The sequence below is a fragment of the Dunckerocampus dactyliophorus genome, chromosome 1, assembly GCF_027744805.1.
Source record: "Dunckerocampus dactyliophorus isolate RoL2022-P2 chromosome 1, RoL_Ddac_1.1, whole genome shotgun sequence".
NCBI lineage: Eukaryota > Metazoa > Chordata > Actinopteri > Syngnathiformes > Syngnathidae > Dunckerocampus > Dunckerocampus dactyliophorus.
In genome coordinates this window covers 24,571,461-24,596,716 of record NC_072819.1, presented here as the reverse complement: position 1 = coordinate 24,596,716, position 25,256 = coordinate 24,571,461, and the positions used below count along the sequence as shown (strand labels likewise).

The 25,256-nt window shown below is 40.5% G+C and overlaps 2 protein-coding genes across 3 annotated transcripts; one reads left to right on the top strand and one right to left on the bottom strand.

Annotated features, from left to right (window-relative positions):
- Positions 1-1,193: 1,193 nt before the first annotated feature.
- LOC129191626 (solute carrier family 35 member E2A-like) lies at positions 1,194-14,796 on the bottom strand. Of its 2 annotated transcripts, XM_054795168.1 has the most exons (10): positions 14,520-14,796; positions 14,359-14,408; positions 13,841-14,241; positions 11,412-11,547; positions 7,447-7,574; positions 7,117-7,237; positions 6,984-7,037; positions 6,848-6,920; positions 3,949-4,094; positions 1,194-3,196 (listed from the first exon to the last, which is right to left on the bottom strand). In XM_054795168.1, the coding sequence occupies exons 3-10, from the start codon at positions 14,106-14,108 to the stop codon at positions 2,965-2,967; spliced, it is 1,158 nt and encodes a 385-aa protein (XP_054651143.1). In that variant the 5' UTR covers positions 14,109-14,241; positions 14,359-14,408; positions 14,520-14,796; the 3' UTR covers positions 1,194-2,964. The 2 variants fall into 2 exon arrangements, with proteins under 2 accessions (XP_054651143.1, XP_054651135.1); XM_054795160.1 differs by lacking the exon at positions 14,359-14,408.
- A 627-nt stretch (positions 14,797-15,423) lies between these two features.
- LOC129185211 (uncharacterized) lies at positions 15,424-25,231 on the top strand. Its single transcript, XM_054781994.1, has 9 exons — positions 15,424-15,558; positions 16,063-16,159; positions 16,223-16,397; positions 16,633-16,778; positions 19,224-19,400; positions 19,905-20,021; positions 20,127-20,213; positions 22,240-22,387; positions 24,446-25,231. The coding sequence occupies exons 1-9, from the start codon at positions 15,545-15,547 to the stop codon at positions 24,463-24,465; spliced, it is 981 nt and encodes a 326-aa protein (XP_054637969.1). The 5' UTR covers positions 15,424-15,544; the 3' UTR covers positions 24,466-25,231.
- Positions 25,232-25,256: the final 25 nt, after the last annotated feature.

The window sequence follows — 25,256 nt, the reverse complement described above, 5'->3', positions numbered from 1 at the left end:
GCACAAAGCAGAAAACCGGACTTGCCTTATGTTAAGTTTTGTCAAGTTGCATCTTGAGCACAAAGCCTGGGTTTGTTGAGGCACTTTCGCTGAGAAGCGAGTTTAGTGGGTCAGCAAGCTGTGTTGAGTGGAAAGCCGGAATTACTTGTTCAGCAAATGTAGCTCTCTTTTAAAGCAGCTGTATCACAATGGTAACTTAGGCTAAACCCATAACCTGGTTCTGACCTGGCTTTCGTCTTAAAATTGGCTATGAAACTTCCACTGTTTCACTGTTTAGCTAATTCAGAGATGGCGTCACCATTTGTTCAGAACCTTCGTCGCCCGAGGGGACACGGAGAAAAAAAAGAAAAAAAAAGAGCATTACCTTTTGATATTGTCCATCAATAAGCGATAGATTTTCAGCCGAAGGAATAAGCTAGAAATGCTCACACAAGCACCAGGAATAAAAGTCAATATGAAATATTAATAATTAGGCCAATGTTAACAGGCCCAAATGTCACAGCATTCCTTGCGTGAGTACTCAGCCTGTTAGTCTTCTTATACTACTATATTTGCTAGAGGAATTAGCACTCTGAGGCATCAATCAACTGGAAGAAAACACGTGTTTATAATAAGGAAAAAATATTAAGAAAAAAATGAAAAGGTAGCCACAAAACGTCAACACTGCCATCTAGCGGTCATAACAAGATACAACGAAGACATGTTTCATAAGATTAAAAAACGTCAGTTGTTGCTCCAACTTTGTTTATTTTTTAAATGGATACGTGTTAAAATGTCAAAGTTGTGCACTGTTGAGCGTTGATAAATGAAAACACCAGTAGGGTTTTGTTGGCGTAATAAATCAGTGTTAACTTGCGCATTACGCTCAGCATTATTCTATCAGCGGTCCTCTCTTGCTTATTGGCAGCGACAGTGTTGCTTTTAGCAGTAATTTTGGGAACTCCTCATAACCATGGTATCAGAGGATGCGTACACAATGTTCACAGAAAATACATTTTATTTCTAGCCAGTTAGAATGACACAATGTTTTTAACTCTATGCTTTGCACGTTCCAGGACATAACATTAGTAAACACAATCAACATTTTTCACTTTGGAGCCATTTAACCACTGAACATACATACAAAGGACAGTTTGAATATTTACCTTAAGGCAGTATTTAAAAAAAAAAATAAGTAAAATGATGATTGGATGATTGAAAAAATAAAACAGCCAAGAATTGCTTTTTAAATTAAAAAAAAACAACACAAACATGCCTAAAAAAAAAACTTAAAATGGCAAAGTCCTGTGCCAAATACAAGTAAAATATACTGCTTGTTGAGGAACTGCCAAGTGCAAAAAAGAAAAGCCACAATGAGCAAACATGTCCCTTTCAGCACTAGCCTAAAGAAATGCTTGTCATAATAATAGAGAAACATTATGAAAAGGGTACTATTAAAATGTGTTTTTAGATTGGTAGCCAAGGTGCCTGTGCTGCAACATGTGACACTCAAGTTCTTATGAAAGAAAGAAAACAGCAGATGTACACACATGTGCACCATCACAACCATTTTGAGGTAAATGGACTTAATATGGACAAAAGTAATGAGAAACACCTCTTAAAAGAATAATAAAGATATTTTGGATATTGCAGGCTTCCAAATTTTTGGGACGGTCTAAGGTCCAATATCAGTGACCTCTTAACCTCATAAATGTTCTACTTGGACAGAAGCGACAATGCAACGTCTCTCGGAAGAGGGAGCTCCAAAAGCTGTTAGAGCTACAAAAGGGTAAGCATGTCCATGTTTCCTCCCATTTTAGAGAATTTAAATGAACGCTGTGGGAGACAAAAAGTGAGCAAAAAATATGAAAAGCAAAACATCTGTTTAGAATACAAACTTTCTTCTTCTGTTGCTTCTTTTTGCTTTTATTTATGTCAAAAGAAAAACTGCTTGAGTGATTTTAAATTGGGGAGAGGAGGGTGTAGGTGGCTCGCTGGGAAAATACATGCTTTCATGTTAGTCTCCAAAAGTGTCCAACAAGATCAGCAAAGCAACAAAGTGAGGTGTTTTAAGAAGCAGAGTTATGATGTTATGATGTCATCTAATGTACGGAGTTGGAACATAAGTACATCCCCAGACAGTGCCAATATAATGTGTTTATGAACTAGGGCAAACAGATAGCGCCAAACCACCACAAAAAAATGTACAGGGAAAAACAGCATTTAAAAAAAAGTCCCTACATCTGTTGTGGCCAGGTGTCTCAGTACTTTTGCCCATATGCTATATTTTCATGTGTAAGACCCTTTTTTTCTTTATTCAAAAAAAAAAAATAAAATAAAATATAAAAAAAAAAGGACACACTTGATGCTCCTGTGTACATCCATGTGTAGGAGTATTTTGTGCATGGTTACTTGCTTGGAAAGTTACAACACCACAATCACTCATTCAAACTCCTGCACTTGTTTCACCTCTTTAAGGTGCTTCAGCTCCAATCCCAGCATGCACTGCAAAAAGGTCATGATTGAGGATTAGCATTCCCCGAATGCAGAAATCTGCACGCCATGTGTTTCAGACAAGTCTTCCAAATGTGTCATAGTGGTCTAAATCTAGTCTTTGACGGGAGAACCCTTCAGTCTCTTGTGTATGCGTAAATATAAGACTATGGCTCCAATGTCAAACAGACGGCATACATTCAGTAGCTGCTGTACCACAGAAGATATTAGCTGGCACACTCTGTAAGACAAACTGTAAGACGAAGCTTGCAAGTCTTACAGCTGAACACCCTGAGCTTCCCCATTTTTAGTGGTCGTCAAAGGAAAAGAATGAGGCTTGAGTGTTGTAAAAAAATGTTCCACAGAAGGTTTTGCAACGTCCAACATGAGCCCCTTTCCAAATTGATACCTGGAATGTCGATCAAGTAAATAGTTGGACCTCCATTACTGCAATTTGTGCATCATCCCATGTCTTGATTCCGTTTAAAGTCGTCAGTGAGCCTCAGGGCCTTGCTGGAGGTCTTGGTCCTGTGCTCGTTGTTTGTAGTTCTGCAGAGCAACCATGGCCTGTAAGCGCTCCCTCTGGGCCTGCCTGGCTTTGTTGTACAAGAAGACTCCGACGAACACGAGAACGGTGCCCGTGGCGCTGAGCATAGTGATCTGATTGCTGAACACGATGACGCTCAGCCAGACAGACATGGCGTGCTTCACCGTGCTAGCAACACTGAGGGAGAGATGACAGTTAGAAGTATCGCCATTGGCCGTTATCTTCAAAATATCTATAGCAAAGCCTCCAAAGTCCAATACCACTGAGGTCGTACCATTTAGAATTTGACCAGAAAACTGGGAAAAATATTTAAATGTAAATATTGAAATCATCCAAGACGTCAGCATATCGGATGACAGCTCAGTTGGAGCGTCAAAGGATTAAATCTTTGCATGTGAGGACCATCTTTCCGTTTAACTTCACTGCCCCAGTTTGCCATGGCACTGTTTGTTTTGAGTTTTCTTCTTCTGTGACTTCCACCCAATTTTCTGCCACTGTCGCGAGGAGCACCTCTGGAATGTCATGTAAAAAGGTGACTCGACACACTCATGAAAAGCTGCGAAAGACGTTTATAGCGGCTATATGTTAATAATAATAATTTTAAAAACAACACACGGCGAGAGCGTATCGATAATCCTTCATAAGGTTAAATATCGCTATACTTTGATATATTGATATTTCGTCACACTGCTAATTAGTATTGTTTTTACGCTACACCATTTTGCCCTAGCGCCACCGATGGTCGCAGCCAAGTAGTGCACTCCATTTTTCTTCAGTTTCTTCACACAATCAAAACAATTCCACACAATCAAACTAATTTTTAAAAATCGATCTATTATGTACATATCTATTTCAAACAAAGCCTGTAACACGAGTTTTAACTGTTTAAAAAAATACGCAGCCTCAGTGGATACAGAACCATATGCTACCTGAAAGTAACAGGAGAAATGCGTCCCATGAGAGCGTAGGCGGTGACGCTCTGCAGGTGGAACAGGCCGCCATTGAAGAGCAGCAGCAAGATGATATCTCGACTGAAGGTGAAGCTCGGTCCACTCTTCTCAGTCATTGGGGTTTCCTGAAAAACAAACATCAGACAATATTTAAACTGAAAACAGGAAGGTTATTGTATGTAGTCAAGCAAGTCAAGTTGGCCTAAAGGCTTAACAGCCACCACAGAGCACAATTCCTTCAAGCCAATGTGATGGGAACATTTATAATTTATAGATATAACTTCAGTTACACGTTATTTGAGTATATATACTGTCTAGGGGCTCTGAGCGTTACACTTCAATACAGGGTGTCTCTTCATGTGAATTCAATTACGTCAGGTCAGGTGAAGGATGAACCAGGATACATTGTTTGATCAGGCTATCTCCTGAAAACATCTGTTGACACCCAAGTATTACCTTTTGATGCCACAGACAAAGTGGCAGCTAGGAACTGATACGTTTCTTTTACAATGTAATTCATTTGCATGCAATGGAGTAGATGAGTTTTAGTCAGGAGACCACTCTTGGCCAGTTGTCTGCAGACAGCCATGTTTGCAGACAGTCATGTCTGCCCTCTTTTGCAAAAGAAACTGTGCAAACTCCCCGTCTTTATTTCAGGCACCCTTTCTTTTCTTAAGAAATATTTTTTTCCACAACACCAACTAGTTTAATGCTACAAGGGGCTGCCAGTGTGGCCATTTTGAACTAAAAGATGACGATGTTTTTGTAAATATTACATATAATATATATAACTACAGTGACACCTTGGTTAGCGTCATTAATCTGTTCCAGAAGGTCTGATTCTAACTGAAACGGATGCTAACCAAATCAATTCTTCCCATAAGAAATAATCTAAATCCAATTAAGTTGTTCCAGAAAGCCAGAAATGTTAACATAAAACACGTTTTTATAGTTTTACAATTCTAGCTTGACATGCAGAAAGCAATTCAAAATGCATATAAATACATCTAAAATAGGGATGTCCAATATTGGCTTTTTTGCCGATAACCCATAGCAAATATTGTCCAACTCTCAATTTCCAATCCCGCTATCAACCGATATGTGTAACATCACATACTTCCTGTCGTGGAAGGACTGGCCTGGACTGGACTTATTACCTTATTATTACTACTTTGTATTATTATCAGTTATTATGTATTATTGCACTACAAATTTGACGTGATCTGTTGCGTATTTATTTATTTATTCGTATTCCTTATTTTGCTTATCGCTCATGTCTTGCCTTGGTTGTTTTATTTTGTGATGAAGTTCATTATGACATTTTTGCAGAGCTGCTGAAAATGTGAATTTCTCTTGGACATGATTAAAGTGTCTATCTATGTTTTTCCCCCAATATTGTCCAACTCTCACTCACCAACATCACATATCTCCTGTCGTGGAATTAACACCACCGCCACCAGTGGCTGCCTTTCAAGCAGCTGTGTTTGTTTATTCAAGCACATTTTTCCGTGCCATGAGAGCGATGTCCCGCAGCGGTGTGATTCCCTGTCTACCTATTGACACCGAAGCGGCAGAGCCGAGGCTAAGATGAAACTCAAGCGGCTCCCAAGGAAGTAGAGATTCATACTTTCAGTACCTTCTATTATGATGGGAAATGTGAATTCACTACCGAGCAAGATCGACAAACTTGCAAGAACGTCAAGACCTTCAGAGAAGTGCAGCTTAATTGTGCTTTACTGAATGGCTAACAGCTTGTGTCCCAGATGCTAACATGGAGCGAGCCAACTTCAGAACAGTCACAGCAGACAGGAACACAAGACCCTGTACAAAGTGCAAAGGAGGTGTGCTTGCACTGTATGTGAACAAACTGTGGTGTCATCCTGGCCATGTGAACATTAAAATTTCCATCTATCAAGCATTTTTTTAAAAATCGGTTTTCATTATCGGGAAAAAACGCGATATTGATATCTACCGATATCACATTTTTATGCCAATCGGGCATAAAAATCGGGCAATTTTTATGCCTATCGGGCATCCCTAATATAAAATGATGAATGAAAGGGATAAATGAACATTTAAGTTTACTTTTACCTTCACTGAAGACGTGATTCTTGACATGACTGTTCCCAAAGACATGATGTGGCAGCGAGATCAACCACCACCACCTTCCTGACATGAGTTGTTTCTTGAATTCAATAGTGTTTTACACCTCAATACTGTAAACCAAAATGGAGTCAAAAAAAGATGCAAGTGCCAGCATTTTGATAAAGAAGGAGAGAAACACTACATGAATTCAAGAACTAACTCAACAAAACAGGAAAGTGATGTCCATGTGGTGTCTCGCTGCCACATCGTGTCTTTAAGAACAGTAATCTTCAGTGAAGATAAAAGTAACCTTAAATGTACATTTATCTCTTTCATTCATACCTTATATTTACAATTGTTTTACACATGTAAAACTATAATTATAAAAACATGTTTTGTGTTAGCATTTTTGAGAACCAACAACTGACGACGTCATAGACAGGCGATGTAACATCTGGTTCTTGTAGCCATTTTGTTCACTAGCTAATAGGATGCTAACAAGGAAGGATGTTTTCAGATAAAAGTATATTAAGAATACAGATGGACTCACGCAGTGTATTAATAACACGACAAGACACGCCCCATATTGTACACTAACTGGACAATGCAAGCAAACTGAGGCAAAATTGTGGCAGACATTTTCGATGTTAACCAAAAAACACGCTAACTGAGGTTCCACTGTATATAAATGTCTGATTAAAACAGATTGGTGGAAAGTGTATGGAGTGAAGTTCCTTGAAGTCAGCACGCAATGGATGTTTTCATTCAAGACCGAATTCTTGAGTGAACCTACCAAGAGGAAAATCCAGGCTGGGATGAGCATGATGATTGCTGCTGCACTGGTGTAAAACTGCAGTTCCGCAGGGCTGTAACAGGGAAATTAAAATCAGAAAAATACAATTTATACCGTAAATAGCTTTTGTTTTTACCTGAACTTGTACGTGTCGCCACTCAGCAGTTTCTTGGAGAACACGTTCTGTAAACTAATCAGAACGAGAGAGGGTTAAGTCAAGTGGCACATTGTATGCAGTGCAGTGGCGAGATGTAGGTCGCTAATCGTACCAGTCCATAATGTTTGTGGAGAGCGCAGCGGAGAATCCCAGCACGTTGAAGCTCAACTCTGTGGCCGTGCAGAGCGCCAGGCCCACCATGACGGGAAACAAGGAGAGGTTCACCCACTTTCCTGTAGGGAAAGCACTGATAAGAGGCTAGTCTGGGACGCAATTAGCAGTTAACCTATAAATGCCATATAATGTGATCATATTGTTTACAGCTACAGTACAGCTGTCAATCTGGTATGACAAAATTTTATCCGCATAGTTTTTTATAGTGACGTAATACATGTGAACAGCTCTGACGTATTTAATAATAACATGACTGTTATTTTGATACCTGTGTACTCTCCAAGAATCAACCTGGACATGATGACAGTAAAGATGGGTGCGGAGCTCTTCACAGTCTCTGCAAATGACACCGCCACGTTCTTCAGGCTTACCAAGCCCAAAACCACTGTGGTGAACCTGGCAAACCAGTACAAAGTTTGTCAGAAGCGGATTAAACGAGTAATTTAACCATCCATCCATCCATCTTCTATGCCGCTTATCCTCACTAGGGTCGCAGTTATGCTGGAGCCTATGCCAGCTGACTTCGGGCGAGAGGCGGGGTACACCCTGGACTGGTCAGTAATTTAACCAGTGAGCAGTAAAATAAATACATTATTAGAAAGGAAGTTATTTTTGAATGTTGAACTTAAAGGGTCACTGACATGATTTTTCAACTTTGCTTAAATATGTTCTATATTGTTTGTAATTATGCTCTAGGTCGTTTGTTTCTTTGAAAGCTAATGTTAAATTAATAAAAATTACATTTTTGTACGTGGCAGCAGCCATTTTGGGTCTCAGCTTCTTAGACAAGGGGCGTTTCCCAAGTGATGTCGGCGAAGGCGCAGCCAGAGTAAACACATGAGCGAATGGACTAGATAGATGTTTGCAGTGATTATGTTTACAGTCATTATAGCAAAGATTTGAGCGATGCGTCTTTAGTTTTCGAGGAGGAAGAAACCTCTGGAGATGAAACTTGCAGAACATGGAATTAAGCCGTATTTATTTGAACCACCGACAATGGGACTATGTCTGTTGGTGAGGTGTCCGATGACAAAGACATGGAGATGAAGATTGGCCGGTTTAAAACACAAAATGGTAAGTGTAAATTACCTTGGACTTGCTCATCAATTATTGTTTTAAATCGGCTTCTTAATGAGCATAAAAGGCTCTTTGGAGCCTTTTTTCTTGTGTCCACCTCCCAACATACTGCTGTGAAAGTACGTTTTATAATATGTATAATGCTTTAAATGCTTGTTGCTATGGTGGCATAGTGTTTACAATACTACATGATAATATACAGTACAGTAGTACCTCGCATAACGTAGACCTCCTTTTACGTAAATTCCACTGAACATAAAGAATTTATGTAAAGTTTTGGCATCGTATTACGTAAGAAATTCAATATAACGTAAAGCGTCAAATCGGTGCAAGTTTTTTTTTCTTTTTCTTTTTCAATCAACTTTATTACAAGTCGGTGCAAGTTCAGACGAACAGAGTACACTTGGTGACGCCTTCTGACGCTTCACGCTCTCATTGGCTCATCTCATTGGCTGATTATCGGGGCACCGCCTCCACTCTCATCTCATTGGCTGACTTATACAGCACGTACGTGAGTTTGTGTGAGAGACAGGCTTGTCCCTTCATCTCCCTTCCTCTTCGTAGTCGCCCTGAAACTAACGTAAACAATTAAGTTAAGTTACAAATTAAAATTTTGTACACAGCATTATCGTGTAGTGCGTGTGCGTTTGTCTGTGAGACCAGCTGACTCTTAGACTCTTTGAGTCGCGTTTCTACAGGCTAGTCCTCCTCCTCCTTCCTGCCTCCACTTGCGCTCCTGATCAAGACATCTCGTGAACGGTAGGATTGTTTTTGTTTTTCAGCTTTATTCATTTACAGTAATCTTATTTATTACCTTATTTTATATTGGAATGTTACTCTACTATGTTTATGCTAACGTTTTCTTATATTTTCCCACCATATTTGGTGGACTTTGAATATTTTGAAGGGCCAAAGGGGTGAGTTTGGGAAGATCTTGGAACGGATTAGGCTATTACATGTATTTTACGCTTCGTATAACGTAAAAAACCCCATAACATAAAAGGTTCTCGGAACGGATTATTTACATTGCGTCTACTGTATATGTAAATAAGACATGACTTACTGGGTTCTGTGGCAACTTTGACGCCTTTCGCTTCCTTTTGTCCTGTGTAGTATAGGAATAGCATCCAAAATGCTTTTATACCTTATTCAGCCAAATTTTTCTTGCAAAGGTGTTTCTTCAAAGCAGTCTTCAGTGAAATGAATACGAGGCGGTGGTCCATCTCATACAACGAAATTAGCACTTGATTCGTTCTCCTAACATCCATAGCTCCACCCGGGGTTGTTCACAGCATGTGTCCGCTTACAACAATGTGCTTTCCTCGGCCATGGCGGGTGGCTATCGTACTTGCTACGTTCATTGTAGTCTAAACCTTCGTCTTTTGGAAAAGAAAACAAACTTACAGTATCACTCGGACACTGAATAGCCAGCGACAACACAACGTTTTGGCATATGACTACTATTTTGATGAAAAGTATACCGAACGAAGTCGACGAGCTAACTCTAGTGTTCGTTTAATCTAAGATGAGAGCCATCCCTACGCCGACGTTACTTGGGAAACTCTCCTTTTCTGAAGACTGCCGAACAACATGGCCGCCGACACGTACAAAAATGTAATTTTTACTAATTTAAAAAATCAGATGCAGCCGCGCCTCTCTCTCCTGCGAGCTGCAACTTCTGTCTCCAGTATTGCTTCACCCACGGCGCCATCTGATTGGTTAAGCAAGCAACAGCACACGTTAGTGGCAGAGCCAATCTGAATTGGACGCTGTCCTCACACTCACTCACGCTCTCACGCACAGGGCTGAGAGGGAAGTTTTCTCATGTGGAGAACGTCCTGTGAGCAAACACACCTGTCAAGGTGAACGCAGAAAACTCTCTCAAAATTGTAATAAACATCCCATTGCTCTACATCTCACAACTACTACAGACGTTACAGTGAGCAGCAGAATAACGTTAAGAGCGGAGTAAACATTAGCGACAGCTCTGCTAGCTCGTAGTACCTCCCAACAGGTCTGTGAATTACTTGAAAGAAGGCTGCTGATAATGTCGACAGTCAAACAGTCTGTGATAGTTAAAACGTGTGTGAGAGAGAGCGTAAAAAACTTGTTTCACTTGTTTTATTGGAAGGAAGCACGCCAATGTGGAGGCTTGCTTAGCGTACCATAACATTAGTTCGCCGGTCTGGCTCTAAAGGCTCAGCAGATTATGTGTTAGCAATAGGGAGAATGTATGTAATGTGGAGAATAGCGTGTGTTTGCGTGAAAGTCACAAGAAAAACTCTACAGCTCACGACTACTACAATAATGTAACGTTAAGAGCAGAGTAAACCCAAGCGGCAGCTTTGCTAGCTCGTAGTACCTCCCGATATGTCTGTGAACCACTTGAAACAATGCTGTTGGTAATATCAATGTGGAAACAGTCCGTGGTTGTAGAAGCCTGTGTGTGTGTGACTGTGAGACAGAGTAAGAAATTCAATTCAGTTTTGTGTTGTTGCACGGAAGAACGCCAAGACGAAGGCTGAAAAAATTCAGAGAGCTATTATATAAGTTTTTAAGAGTTGCTAAGGAGCTTGTGAACTCTCTGTACGTTTTGTTGTGTTTGAACTTAAAACAAAGATAAGTTATATATAAATGTTACTTATGTTACTGTGGAAACATTTCAGGGAGCTATACAGTATATTTAAGTTTTAATTCAACTTCTAAGAGATGCTTCTGATTCTAGGAACTCCATGCTCTTCTCGAGCTATTTCTCTATTTGTTTGGTGAAATAAACATGCTTTAGGCAGTTAAACAAAGTTAAGTGTTTGTATTATTCAACATTTTTATGTCAATTTTTACACTTTTACTGCAAATGAATATCGGCTCCAAATATCGGTGATCGGCCTCTTTAACTACTAATAATCGGTATCGTATCGGTCCTGAAAAACCCATATTGGTCCATCTCTAGTCTGTTACTTCTGTGTTGGAATGTGTAACTGCCCTACATACAATTTTTACTTGGGTGTCCTTTTATTCTTGCTTCCTGTGAATAATGCAGTGCCGTTGGCAGCAGAACTAGCAAAGTTAATTCTACTGTATCTTGCACTTGCTGCACGGCCGGAAAACCGTGTATATGTGCATAACCAGACGTAACATACTTTGGGAACGCCTCACCTCATCAGTCCAACAAAGAGCATGATCATGATGAAGTTGGGGGGAAACTCGTTCCTAGACTTATGTTGGTAAAGGCAGCAGGGCATGAACATCTTGAGAAAGCCAATGATGGTGGTGGAGAGCATCTGAACAGCACCTGAGATGCATAAGGGGAAAAAATAGGAATGTTACATCTATTTGTAATGATCATCATAATGCAGCAGAAATGCAGTGGAACCTCCTAAGTCATGGGTAGGCAAACTGCGGGTCTTCAGCCTCCTTGTTGCCGCTCCCAAGCCAATCTCTTGTGATTTTTTTAACACCGAAGTGCAGATAATGTGCATTATCCAAAAGAGTGTGAAATATCCGCAAGTCCATGAATGCTTTACACCAGGGGTCGGGAACCTTTTTGGCTAAGAGAGCCATGAAAGCCACAAATTTTAAAATGTATTTCCGTGAGAGCCATATCATATTTTTTAACACCGAATACAACCAAATGTGTGTATACAGTATTTAAGGAATACTAGCAATTTTAGAATATCAGTCTCTGAATGTATTCTTTGTAATAATGTTGTTATATTGAAGCTAACCAATAATAAATAAATAACTTTTTACCATTAATGCAACTTCTGGTGCTGCATGGTTTTGTGCCCTACTCCGTATCTTTCTTTCTTTTCCTTTTTCATCAAAAGGGTTGTCTCTTCACAATTAGCTAGCTGACTATTTGATTAAAGAAGGTTTGATTAAAGGAGGAACAACCCCAATAATAATCAAGTTTTGGTGTCTGACACGGAAAACATGGGAAGGACAGCTGGCATTGCGCTAGAAAAAAAAATGGATGGGTTAAAATGCATTACAATGCATATTTTGAATTTTGTAATGTTTCTGTTTCTGTAATGTTTTACTTTAAAATGTCAGGAAAACAAATTAAAATAAACACATTTTATGGTGTTAAGAAATGTCTGAGAGCCAGATGCAGTCATCAAAAAAGCCACATCTGGCTCCCGAGCCATAGGTTCCCTACCCCTGCTTTACACTGTGTTTTGACTGCTGATTGAATGAGCAAGGGAGAGGAGAGGGTAGCCAATTTGTGCAGTGAGACACAAAAAAAGACATCTTGTTGAGTGTGCTACTCCCGTGGTAAGCAATCCATAACCATGAACCATGAAAAAAAATCTCGGAAGAAAATGCAGTTTTATTCTGAATAGACATATTCCTCTGCCCTCACGGCCAATGATACCTGTGTGCTCGATATGTGGCAAGAAATTAGCAAACAACAGAAAATGTAACGCTGAAAGACAATTTCAAAACAAGCACTCAGCTTTTTCGGAAAAGCATTCAACTGCAGATGGGCGTAAAGAGCGATTTCGGAAATACTACGGATGGTTGAGCACAGAAAACATACTTTCAAGAAGTGGATGAATGCTCCAAACTCAACTACAGCTGCACATGAGATCATAAGGAGGTGTTCCTCATATGGAGAATTCATGAAAGGGTCCATCCATCCATTTTCTATGCCGCTTGTCCTCACTAGAGTCGCGGAGGTTGCAGGAGCCTATCCCAGCTGACTTTGGGCGAGAGGCTGGGTACACCCTGGATTGGTCACCAGCCAATCGCAAGGCACATATAGACCATTCACACTCACATTTATACCTATGGGCAATTTAGAGTTGCCAATTAACCTTACATGCATATTTTTACATGAAAGAATCATAGAAATTCATATTCAGTCATAGAAATATCAGAGCATCTATTCATCAAATTAAAAAATAAACAAAATTATTGAATATATATATATGAAAGAAATGCCTCTCTCTGCAAAGTCAGTCAAGGACAGGACCAATAGAACAACAAACATCACCAGTAGAATTGCCGGTGATGAGTCCAGTGATGTAAACAATATTGAGCAGACAGCACAGATATGTAAACTCTTTTTCATGTTGATGTTGACCAAGTCTGGTTTGAATTTTACACAAATACGAGAACAACTCAAAAAAGCAACATAGTTCAATGTTTAAATGATTTCAAAGTAGGCCTGCACATGCACTCTGCACTTCTCAGGTAAAATTTGTGATTTGAAAATGTTGTGACTGAATGCTAGCATAGTAACAAAAGGGTGGACAAGTGTCTGTCCTGGCTGCTCAGTACAATAGACGTAAGCAAAAAAAATAACACTAAAAGAACGCAATGTACACCGCAACGTTTGTTGTGCAAGTACTCTTTATGCGACCCTTTAACTATTTGATTTCACATTTTTATCATTAACAGTGGAAAACTTATTTTTACACTTGTTTATGATAGGGATATTAAAATGTTACTTATGACGTTTGCCTGTTAATAAATTGGTTATGACGGCAACAGTTTGACTCAGGAACTAGAACTGTATTTTTCCTATTACTTTTTATGGGGAAACTTTCCAAATATGACCATATGCTGTCATCCATCCTTACCCAGCATGCTCGGCTGCCCCTCCAGCAGTGACAAGATGTACTTGTTGAGGAAGAGGGTGCAGAAGCTGAAGAAGTACCAGAGGCCCAGGTAGACAAGGGAGCGCCGTTTCCAGACCCCGTGACCGGCCTTGATCACAGTGGTCTCTGTGACCGTGATCTTTAGCACCTGGTCACTTGGTAGACTCTCACTGCGGGCTAACACCACTCGCTCCTGACGAATGTGAAACGGGACCAGAAAGCGCCACAGTGAGTGCCTGCTGCCCGGCATTGCCCCTGCTGCCCTGGACCCCTGTAATGGTGAGGGGCCTGACAGAAAATATGCAAAAGGGGGTCTGAAGCAATGATTGTAAGACTAAGGCATCTTCTGATGTTCTTGAGACATCCTGTTGTTGATGCTGCACCTGCAATGCAATACAAGGTAAACATGAGAACGTCAACGCACTTGATGGGACAACATTAATTACGCTGCAGCTCTAGATATTACTACATATTAGGTCTGCAAATAACGGACTACTCACCATCTGTTTAATGTTGATCAACGCCTATTAATTGCAACACATCTGATAGTCTAAACATTGTAAATATTTATCAGAGATTATTCAGGAAATAAAACACACTAGCAAAAGATAATGAACAAAATGCATGTTGTTAAAAGAGACAGGAAAGAATACAATCTTACCACGAACTGCCAGATGTGTTCACCCTTCTACAGAGGGTCGCTAACACAAGCAGGAAGTAGCACGTTGACGTTAGCTAGCAGCTGCTCGAGGCAACGTGGGGTGCAAAGGTGTCGACAGTGGAGATCAAAGGCCAGTCGAGCTTTCATTTCCGCAGTACGAGAGGGACGTTTGATGAGGGATGTGTGAAGCAACATCTAAAGCAGATAAACATTTTCTAATCTGACTTCTATCCAGGAGGCTGACTTTTGGACGTGGTGGCTAACAACGTCAAGTATGTCTTTGTGGCAAAACCGACACGCCTTCAAAATAAAATATCATTGTCAAAATGTTACGAATTTTTGTTGAATTCAGTCATAAGTTTTAGATATACTTTGTGTTTGATCTGATTTGACGTACAAATTGTCACTAGAAGTGAAAACTATCCCAAATAATCATCATTTAATAGACGTGAATGGAGCCGTTTGCGTTTTATTTGTTAAACAAAATGTATGGGTTCTGGGAAGAACGATCAAAATTTGACCAAGCTCAGCTCAGTTTCGGGTAACGAGGCATTCAATGTCTCTTGTAGTTTTCTTATGCGACGATTAAAATTATTTTTCATGTTTTCATAATAGTTGGGGTTGTTAGAGTCACAAATGTATATTAATTGGTTTTAAAAGCACACAAGAACATAGTATCTTCTATTAATTTATATACAACGCAAATAAGCTACATGTATTTACGTCGAGGTTACAAAACGTAGTTATTTATAATTTTCTTTAAAAACATCTCACTATAACCTTGTATTTACATGTCAAGGAAATGCAATATTTCATGAAAAGAGTTTTAATGACACTTTCCCATCAGACAGAGGCAGTGTTGCACAAACATGTTGTAACCTGCCGGGGAAAAAACAAAAAAGAAGAGCACTTCCTACTTCAGATGTGATGATGGTTGGATTGTTGTCAACTTTCCATGCGTGGAGATGAGAAGAATATCAACAATGTAGAATTTGCTATCAGGATTCTCTTAGTCTCTTGTGGAGATGGACGAGATAAGGTAAGTAAGTATGACGACAATATGACGTGTATCTGTAGTTGTTGTATTTACAGTACATGCCATTAGCTAAAATATGCCTTCAATTTTAATAAGTCTGCGAGGTATTCATTTACCCATGTTATTATTGTGTTTGGGAGTGGCGTAGAACTACCTGCATTATGCTGTTTTAAATTAGGTTACATTTTTTAGCTATACAGTATTAGCTTGTAATCAAACAGTTAATTTTATTTACTCATCCATTCACAAACAACATTGGATAGTATTACCTTCAGTTTAGCGCAGGGGTTGTCAAAGTGTGGCACAGTGAGTCTCCCTAACTGGGGGCTCCCCAACTCCCCAAAAGCATTTTGGTGAGAGTTTTCTGCTCACCCCAGATTCTGTTTGGACTTAGGACCTAAAAATCTATTCATTTAAATGTAACTGAAGTTACCTGAGCAGGTTTGAAAAGGATGTTTTTCTTTATTATGCTCAAGCTGCTTCACCTCCCCTTATTTTGTTTTTCAGTCCTTTGCTGGACAGTCAGTCGCAAGATGGTGCAAATCTTCTGTCTCCAAATTTGAGGCCAAGACACCAGGAACTGATCCCTACGCCATGTGGACCGGTAACAGTCACTAATCCATTATCTTTTCTCCATATATGATTTAACTTTTTTTTGTTCCTGCAGATAAAATCCTGGTCAGAGCTGTCATGCCCGCTCAAGTCCTACTTCTGCTTGACTGTATCATCTCTCCTGGTGTTGCTGGGCCTCACCGTGTCCAGCATCTACAAGCAGCACATGGGCACGGCCGTCTCAGACGAAGACAACTTAACCGTCTCTCTCATCCAGCTCATTGGAATATGTGAGTCATTTAGGAAGAGGCCACAGGAAACAGGAAACGCCTTCTATCATCAACTTGCACACATCAGTCAGTTTGATCAATAACATAAAAACCAACACTATTAAAAATAGTGACTATTAAAAATATAAGGTGGCCAAGATATTGGAAGCAGTTGATACAGTGCAGTTCTACGCCACGTATACACAGATAAGTCAAGTATAGAATGCCCCTTGGTGTCTCTGTCGCATGTCTGCAGTGTTCTGCATGTACTACATCAGCCGAGGGGTTCTCCAGGACAACAGACAAGAACTGGTCAAGTTTGTGCTCAGCGTGCTGGTCGTCATGGTTCGATCCCTGGTCAACTTCTGCGTGCTTGACTCAGAAGACAAGAAGAAGCTGCTGGTATGTTTACTAGTTTGCCCTCTTGTGGACACAGATGTACACTGCACTTGAAGCTAAAAGCATAAACCATGAAAACAAAATGTGCAGAATCTTCCCATCTTAGTATTTTTTAATATTCATTTTACTAACATTTTACTTTCTAAACAGTTCTTTTTTCACACCAGAGTTGGCTAGGTTTTCCATGGCTGACAGTTTCGACTGCTCAACTGCAGTCTTCTTCCCATCACGTGACCACTCTGAAGAAGAAACTGTCAGCTATGAAAAGTAGTTAACTCTGGTCTGAAAAAAGAACTGTTAAGAATGTATTCATAATAGACCAAATGAAGCTCATTGGAACATTTTAGTTATTAAATTTGACAATTATTATATGAGCCACAGGAACGAAAAAACAACACCTAAGAAGAATCTCTCCAAGCAGTTTTTTTTTGTGTGTACACTATAAGTGGAGACATTTGTAATTTATGTAGAGAGTGTAATTACATTTTTAAAGTTTTTTTAAGTCTTTATTTTAAAAAAAATATTTGATTAGTGTAATATTTGTACATATGTTCTACACAGTAATGATATACTGCATACACCACAAAATTGCAAGAATTGACGCTTTGCACTGTTGGATTTTTAGGATGTTCTAAGTTGAGCTTCAAAATGCAAAAGAAGACATGGGAGTGAGACAAAAAATGTTTCAATAAGCAATTTATTGCAAACAACCATTAAAGTGAAATAGGCTGTTCATCAGCTGATTATAGGTTTAAGACCATCACCTTTAAAAACCAAAATCTTGGCAAAAATCTGGATTCAATGTCATTTTCTGTCAGGTATTCAGTGTCATGATCACTTGATAGCAAAGGCAAAAAAGCTGTCTCTCTTTGAATGCGGTCAGATTGTTAAGCTGCATAAGCAAGGCCTCGCAGCGCACTATTGCTGCTGAGTTTGGACGCAGTAAGACAGTCATTTTAAAGTTCTTCAAAGATCCTTAGAGTTATGGAATAAAAGGGTCAGGTGGTAGACCCAAAAAATGTCACCGGACCTGAGCCAGAGGATCCGATTGGCTGTCTGTGAAAACTCGGGACGATCCTCGGCCCAAATGAAGGTTGTTACTGGTGCTGAGTGCAGTCCAATTGGAATTTACATGAGAGAACTAAACATGGGACATTGAAAGGTAGAAGAAGTTTTATTCTCTGATGGGAAAAAAATGTAACCTTGCCGGTCCTGATGGCTTCCAATGTTACTGGCATGACAAGGAGATCCCACCTGAGGTTTTCCACACGGCACAGTAGAGGGGGTCCTTCATGATCTGGGGTGCTTTTTCCTTCAATGGAACAATGGAGCTACAGGTTGTGCTGGGGTGTCAAACAGTAGCTGGCTATGTGGAGATCTTGCAGGGGGCATCCCTCATGACTGAAGGCCCTTGTCTGTGTGGTAATGACTGGATTCTTCAACAGGACAACACTGAGTTCACAACGCTCGCCTGACAAAGGACTTTTTCCAGAAGAATAATGTCACTCTTTTGGACCGTCCTGCGTGATCCCCTGATCTAAATCCTAATGACAACATTTGGGAATGAATGGCAAGGGAAGTTTACAAAAATGGGCATCAGTTCCAGACAGTGGATGCCCTCTTCACCACCTGGAGCAATGTTCCCACTAGCCTCCTGGAAACACTCGCATCAAGCATGCCCAAACCAGTTTTTGAGGTGATCAACAACAATGGCGGAGCTACTCATTACTGAGTCCTTTTTTGAACATTTTGTTTCCATTTTAGTGGGGTTTTTTTGTTTGGTTTTTTTTACCTTTGATCAGCTGATTAACAGCCTATTTCAGTTTAATAATTGTTTTCAGTAAATTGCTTACTCAAAAAATGTTTTGTCTCACTCCCATTTCTTCTTTTCTTCTCTCGCTCTACTTAGAACCTCTATAACATTCAACAGTGTCCATCCATCCATTTTCTAAGCCGCTTGTCCTTCCTGAGGGTCGCGGGGGTATGCTGGAGCCTATCCCAGCTGACTCTTGGTCAAGAGGCAGGGTACACCCTGGATTGGTCGCCAGCCAATCGCTGGCTTAGTTTTGAGCTTAATAACTTAAATCAACCAATGATGCTGAATGATTCTATTATTACATTTTGTTGCAACAGGCTTATGTTCTACACATTCACATTAGACACTAAATAGGTTGATAACCGTTACATGCATTTGTGTCAAAGTTACGGATTTTAAAAGCTTAGCATTGCGTGCTTGTGTGAGTGTGTTTGTGTGTGTGATCTACGTCCTTATCACCCTGCCTGCACACAAAGTGCATGGCAGGTTAATGGAGTTAATTATAATAATCATGATAATTACATTGTACGTCATGTGAAAACACTTTTAAAGCCGGACAAGTTCTGTGGATTGATCTGTTGGCTAATGTGGTTAAAATAGTTATTGTGTGTGTGTGCATGTGCGTGTCTCAGGTGCGGTTTGTGTGCATTTTAAGTGTGGGCTTGGTTCACGTCTTCTGCACCACGCTGCTCATCCGCAGACCCAACATGATGGCCTTCCGTGTGGGCGGGGCCTTGGAGAGCCTCCAAGAGCAGTATTTTGTGCTGAACCTCTGTTTCTCCATGGTGACCTTTGACCTGCAGGCCCAGGTAGGTGCATCATTTCGTATTCGGCATCTTGCCTGTCACTTACACACTGCCAGAAGGTCAAACTATAAATGAGGAGGCAAACAGACAAGAACCAGTCATTCCAGTTCCGAAACAGCAGTGGTGTCCAAAATGCGGCCCCAGGTACCAATTTTGGCTTGCAAGATCATTTTTTTGTGGCCCTCATATTGTAAAAATAAAATTGATTCATTAAGTAAGTATTAAGTAATATATATGTGTGTGTGGGGGGGCATCAACTGAAAGTGTACAAGAATAAAAAAAAAAAAAGCTTGCACTTTGATGAGGCCAGGGTTGGAGTATTACAAAAACTGTTGGCTTTAATTTATGAATTTCCTTTCAATACGATGACTACCATCATTTGGTATCCAGGCCAGCGCCCTGAGGCTGTAAGGTGAAATCACCAACCACAACATAGAGCATCTCTCATGTGTCTTATCTCATCATCTCTTAGTGTTTGTTGATACATTTCAAGTATTTGTGTTTCAGTTGTGTTTGTGTGTCCTGATCACCACGTGGGACTCCACCATGTCCACTTGGAACGGCGTCATCCTGGGAGTGGGCGTGGCCTGGGCCTGCCTGACCACTGCTGTCGGAGCAGCTGCAGTGAGTGTGATGTCACAAATGACATTAAGAAGGATGTACTGTACTAGTATTGCAATGTGCTAGTACTGTACTGCATGGAAACATGACTGTTGTTATGTCTGAAAGGTCTTAAAGGAGTCCAAAGTCCTGGTGTGGATCTTCATGACACAGAACCTCCCTCAAGTGGCCTTCTTTGTCTTTGTCATTTATACGGTGAGACCACGTCACCTCCATTGTTAGCCACAATGTTAGTGTAACAGATGCCAGCTGGTGCAGTTGTCTGAAAGTATGTTGGTAAAACCTCTCCCCCTGATGCATGAAGAGTCTCGCTGGACATCGAGTTGACAGCTTGGGGCTTTTAGCTCGATTGCTAGTGCTCTCGACTCAATCTGTAGACCCGGGAAGAACAAAGGGTTGGCCGGACCAGGGGCCCGTTGCACGAAAGTAGGATTCAGACGTCAAGGATAAATGACTGACCTGAGTTCAACCAATCCAAAACGAGAGCGTCTATGCTTATTAGTTTTACAAAGACCAAGCTAGGATGAGCAGACAAGGATTAATCAAGCCAGGTGAAACTAATCCTGGATTAGTGCACGCATGCAGCTTCCTTAAAGAGACCCTGCTATCGATCACAGAGTCACTGATTCACCATGCAGCGAGAGCAGCGTACTTTCCCTCGACGGACGCGGAAATCCTGCAGTTACAGTGTTAGTTATACCGTAAGCTACATTGCCGGCTGCCTTGTGAGCTACTTTATCTGCTATCCAACAGTGCCCATCCATCCATTTTCTAAGCCGCTTGTCCTTCCTGAGCGTCGCGGGGGTATGCTGGAGTCTATCCCAACTGACTCTTGGGCGAGAGGCAGGATACACCCTGGACTGGTCGCCAGTCAATCACAGGGCACAAATAGACATACTGTCAACTACGCTGTCAGTTCCATAGCTACGTACATGCATATGAATGTAAACAAGTGGCGTTTACCAAAGGAATGCACATGTTGAATGTAAGAGCAAAAAAGGTAACATAAATAAAAGACTTCCTGGAAACATGAGTATGGAAGCACACCCTTTTTGTCTTTAATTACACACAACAAGCTGTCATGTTTTCCCCAAGGGAACTTTGAGGAAATTTCAACGATTACCACATTTGTTGAACCAGTGACAAGATCAGTTGTTTCTCTCCCTCTCTTTTCCACCGCTTCATTTCATCCATGTATCGATCCATTTTTTAATTGTCCTTTCACTTATTGAATGAATCTTGGATTCAGGAAGAGCAGTGTGGTAGCAGTTCTGGTCGTGGATCTGTGGACCAACTCCCCACTCTTGGCAGGGTCCTTGAGGGTGCACGGGAGTTTGCCCAACCGATCTACATGTGTTTTGTCGACTTGGAAAAGGCATTGGATTGTGTTGCTTGAAGAAACCTGTGGGAAGTACTCTAGAGTACTGGACCACCTAATTCATGCAGTTCAGAGTTTGGTCTGTATTGCTGGGAATAAGTTGCACTTCCAGTGAGGATTGGCCTCCGCCAGGGCTGCGGAGAATTTGTAAGTGCAGTCAGGGCGTTGAGGGGATCCGGTTTGGTGGCTGCAGGATTGTGTCACTGCTTTTTGCAGATGATGTAATCCTGCTGGCTTTATGGGGCCATGTTCTTCAATGCTCACTGGATCAGTTCATATCCGAATGTGAAGCGGCTGGGATGAGAATCAGCACCTCCAAGTCCGAGTCTATGGTAAATTGGATCGGGGATGAGATCCTGCCCCAAGTGGAGGAGTTTAAGTAGCTCAGGGTCTTGTTCATGGGTGAGGGAAGGATGGAAGATTGACTGCGGATATGGCGCTGCGTCTTTCATGACGTGGACTCTGCAGCGGTCTGTTGTGAAGCGGGAGCTGAGCCGAAAGGCAAAGCTCTCAATTTACTGGTTGAACTACATTCCTACCCTCAACAATGTTCATGAGTTTTGGGTAGTCACTGAAGGGACAAGATCGCGTTTACAAGCTGCTGAAATGAGTTTCCTCTGTAGGGCTCTCCCTTAGACATGAGGTGAGAAGCATTGTCATCCGTGAGAAAAATGAAAGTAGATGGTTTTCACTTGATAGTGACCATGTGTTCACCATTCAAAAACAACCAACTAGATTTTACTTCATGTTTTGGACTAAAGTAAGTATGCAAAAAATGTTGTTTTTTGTATTGGACAATGACCCCATGTTTTATATGCCTGTTAATGAGGTAAATGTTCTCAGGTGGTGGTGAAGTGGGAGGAAGACAGCTCGGACACGCTGGAGGCCGCTGCCATCACTGGAGGAGTCATCTCTCTGCTCATTAAAATAGTGTTGGTGTGGAGCCTTGTCAGGCTTGTTAGGAGCTTTGGACAAGGTCTCAGAGAAAGAAGTGAGTGGTGGAAGGTCATGTAAAGCAGGGGTGAACTGGCCCACCACAATCCACACGCAAATGCTGTGCCAACACGCACCATCGATGTACACTTTATTGCCATTAATTTGCTCCAGAAGTAGTATTCAGTATTAATAAATAGAATATTTTTGTATTTTTGACATAGAAAACGTGTTTACGATCTTCAAAATGTGTTTTTTAACTTTATTGGAGTTCTCTGGACATGAAACAAACATTTGTATCACCCAACGTAGTAGATATAATCAGAAAAAAAACAAAAACAGACATAAATAAGACAACAAGACTCACACGTTAGCAGCTCCTTGTTTTTTTCTGGACAGCGTACTGCTGCAGTGGCTATTGGCTCATCAGTGTATTGTAACGGTGGCTTGAAATGGCTTTACACTCATATTACCTATTGACATAATAAAAGTAAATAAGCCATTTAAAGGAAAACTGCACTTTTATGTCATTCTGCCATCAGTCACAATCTTTCTGTAAGACCTGAACACACCGACTAGTTACTATCTGGTTGTAGCAACTAGCTTCACCACATACTCGGTGTCGCACTCACCACGCATCAGACCACTACAAAAAAGATGAAGCTACATGTTTGAGCTGTCACCACTGATGCTGTGTTTTTATTTCTGAGTTTGGAAAAGTTAACGCTAGGTGTCGTCGTTCGTTTCTTTATTGCGATGTGAAATCAATGCACCAAGTACTTCCAAGTTCCGGTAATGCTTAAAATGGCTAAAATATGGCAAAATACTGTAAATACTACATGTTATCATAAATGTACCATTTACTACATGATCACAGCATGGATATAAAACCATAAACCTTGTTGGAGGTTTTTGGAGGTTTTAATAGCAGTCTTTGTAGGCGGCGGATGGTGGATTCCATTACGTGCATTACTGAGCTTTCTGTTTTTGTCTGTTTTTATATAGTATCTTTTGAACGCACAGAAAAGAGAAAGACACGGGTCTTTCTCTTTTCTTTGTGGATGATGGGCAAATTCCAAAAAAAAGTGCAGTTTTCCTTTAAGACGTAAACTCCTGTTCGTGTGTATCACAGTAAATGTGTTCCTTAGGGGACCTTAGTGGCAGGCGGACAAATGTTGGACAGGAAGTGGAGGACAGGAAGTGACGTCGGAAGTTCAGGATTGAGTTTTAGCTTGTCGAGGGTTATGGCCCCAACAGTAGCCCGTGTTATTATGATAATGATGATATTATTGTGTGAGATCATTTAAACCTGCAATAAATGCCTGGTCTGGAGATCACGTCTGATGCTTGTCTAATCAGACAATAACTGACACCCAGTGGCCAATATGGAATACTACATTCACAACTGAAAACCTTCCTGTGCCTTGTCTTTGTGTTTTGGTTCATTTAGTTAGTTCAGACATTTTTATGCTTGGAAATGCTTAATTTAGGCAAAGAATAAGTGCAATGTGCTTAATTTTTACTAATAAGCCGTATTTTTAAAAACCACCACAGAGTGAGGGTGCGATTCTCGAACCACAATGTAGGTAGTGAGGGACTACATACAAATAAATACACAAGCCCTTAATAATACCACTATAGCGAACAATATCCCTTTATATCCTGGAGCCTTGAATAAATACATATGAACGACACAGCGCTTCACTCACTGGCTCTAAGAAGGATACTGGATTAAGGATTTAATATTCAAGACTGTTGATTCATCATTCACTCATAAAGTTAAAATAATGAAACTATCATGACATTAGGGTTCGGGTTCGGGTTCGGGTTAGGCAAGCTGGCAGCCACTTGCTGTGGATCGCACACAAATAACACACGAGAGCCCTGTCTGTGAAAGCCAGACAACAAAAGATGGATTACAATATCCATTCAAGTTGTATAAATAAAAATAAAATAAACATCCGTCCGTCAACCCATTATTGGTCAGCCCGCCGGGAAAACGCTTGGCACCTGTATTCCCGGTGGCCAGTCCACCCCTGATGTAAAGATACATGATGCCACAAAGAGAGTGTTTGTGAAAGAGTGTCACATCTCACTAAACACATTTTCTTTGCAGTGTTTGCAGGCAGCAAGTAACAAGGAGTTGGGGGTCAAAGGTCACTGCTGCACACAAAGACCTGAGCGTGGAGTCACATTTTTACGGTTTGGTGACACGATTGGGAAAACAAAAATAGTCTCCTGCTGCAGAAAAGGCTTTTATTTTATTTGTAAGATTTTCCTTTTTGCATTACCTGGACTACCTCTTTGGGAAACCCATATGCCAACTTAATAATACTATTGTTAGAATTCAAAAATATGTTTTCCCAATACTGTAATGATTGTATGGCACTTCAGTTCACTTCACAATTTTTACTAATATTAATATTAGAATTTTAATATTTTATTTCTTTATTATTACTACTTTTAAAATTTAAATTCTGTAATATTTTAATTAAATGTATAGATTTTCATTCTTTTTAATTTTTTGGGAGAAATGTAGCTACAGTATATACTACATTTAATTGCACTTAAGATTTGTATTGTATTTCTAAATATTAATATTTGAATTCAGTTCATTTTCTTTTAGATGTATTTGTTGCCAAATGTACCTGTACTGCATTTCATTTTGAAATAAATTTCCTAGTACTATATACATTTCGTTGATTGGTGGCCACACAAACAGGAGCTCTGGGTTCGTATCACCATTTGGGCATCTCTTGTGTGGAATTTGCATGTTCTCCCTGTGTGTGGGGGGGTTTTCTCTGGGTACTCCGGTTTCCTCCCACATTCCAAAAACATGCATATTAGGTTAACTGGAGACTCTAAATTGTCCTTAGGTATGAATGTGACTTGGAGTGGTTTGTCTATATGTGCCTTCCAACCAGTCC

Bases quoted from the DNA above. Each gene is read 5' to 3' on its own strand.
- LOC129191626 (XM_054795168.1), bottom strand. From the start codon at position 14,108: ATGCCGGGCAGCAGGCACTCACTGTGGCGCTTTCTGGTCCCGTTTCAC. The intron at 11,548-13,840 runs GTAAGGATGGAT...TATGCATCTCAG, and splicing joins GGGGCAGCCGAGCATGCTGG to GTGCTGTTCAGATGCTCTCC. The intron at 3,197-3,948 runs GTAGCATATGGT...TCTCTCCCTCAG, and splicing joins ATTTCTCCTGTTACTTTCAG to TGTTGCTAGCACGGTGAAGC.
- LOC129185211 (XM_054781994.1), top strand. The intron at 16,160-16,222 runs GTAACAGTCACT...TTGTTCCTGCAG, and splicing joins TCCCTACGCCATGTGGACCG to ATAAAATCCTGGTCAGAGCT. The intron at 20,022-20,126 runs GTGAGTGTGATG...TATGTCTGAAAG, and splicing joins CTGCTGTCGGAGCAGCTGCA to GTCTTAAAGGAGTCCAAAGT.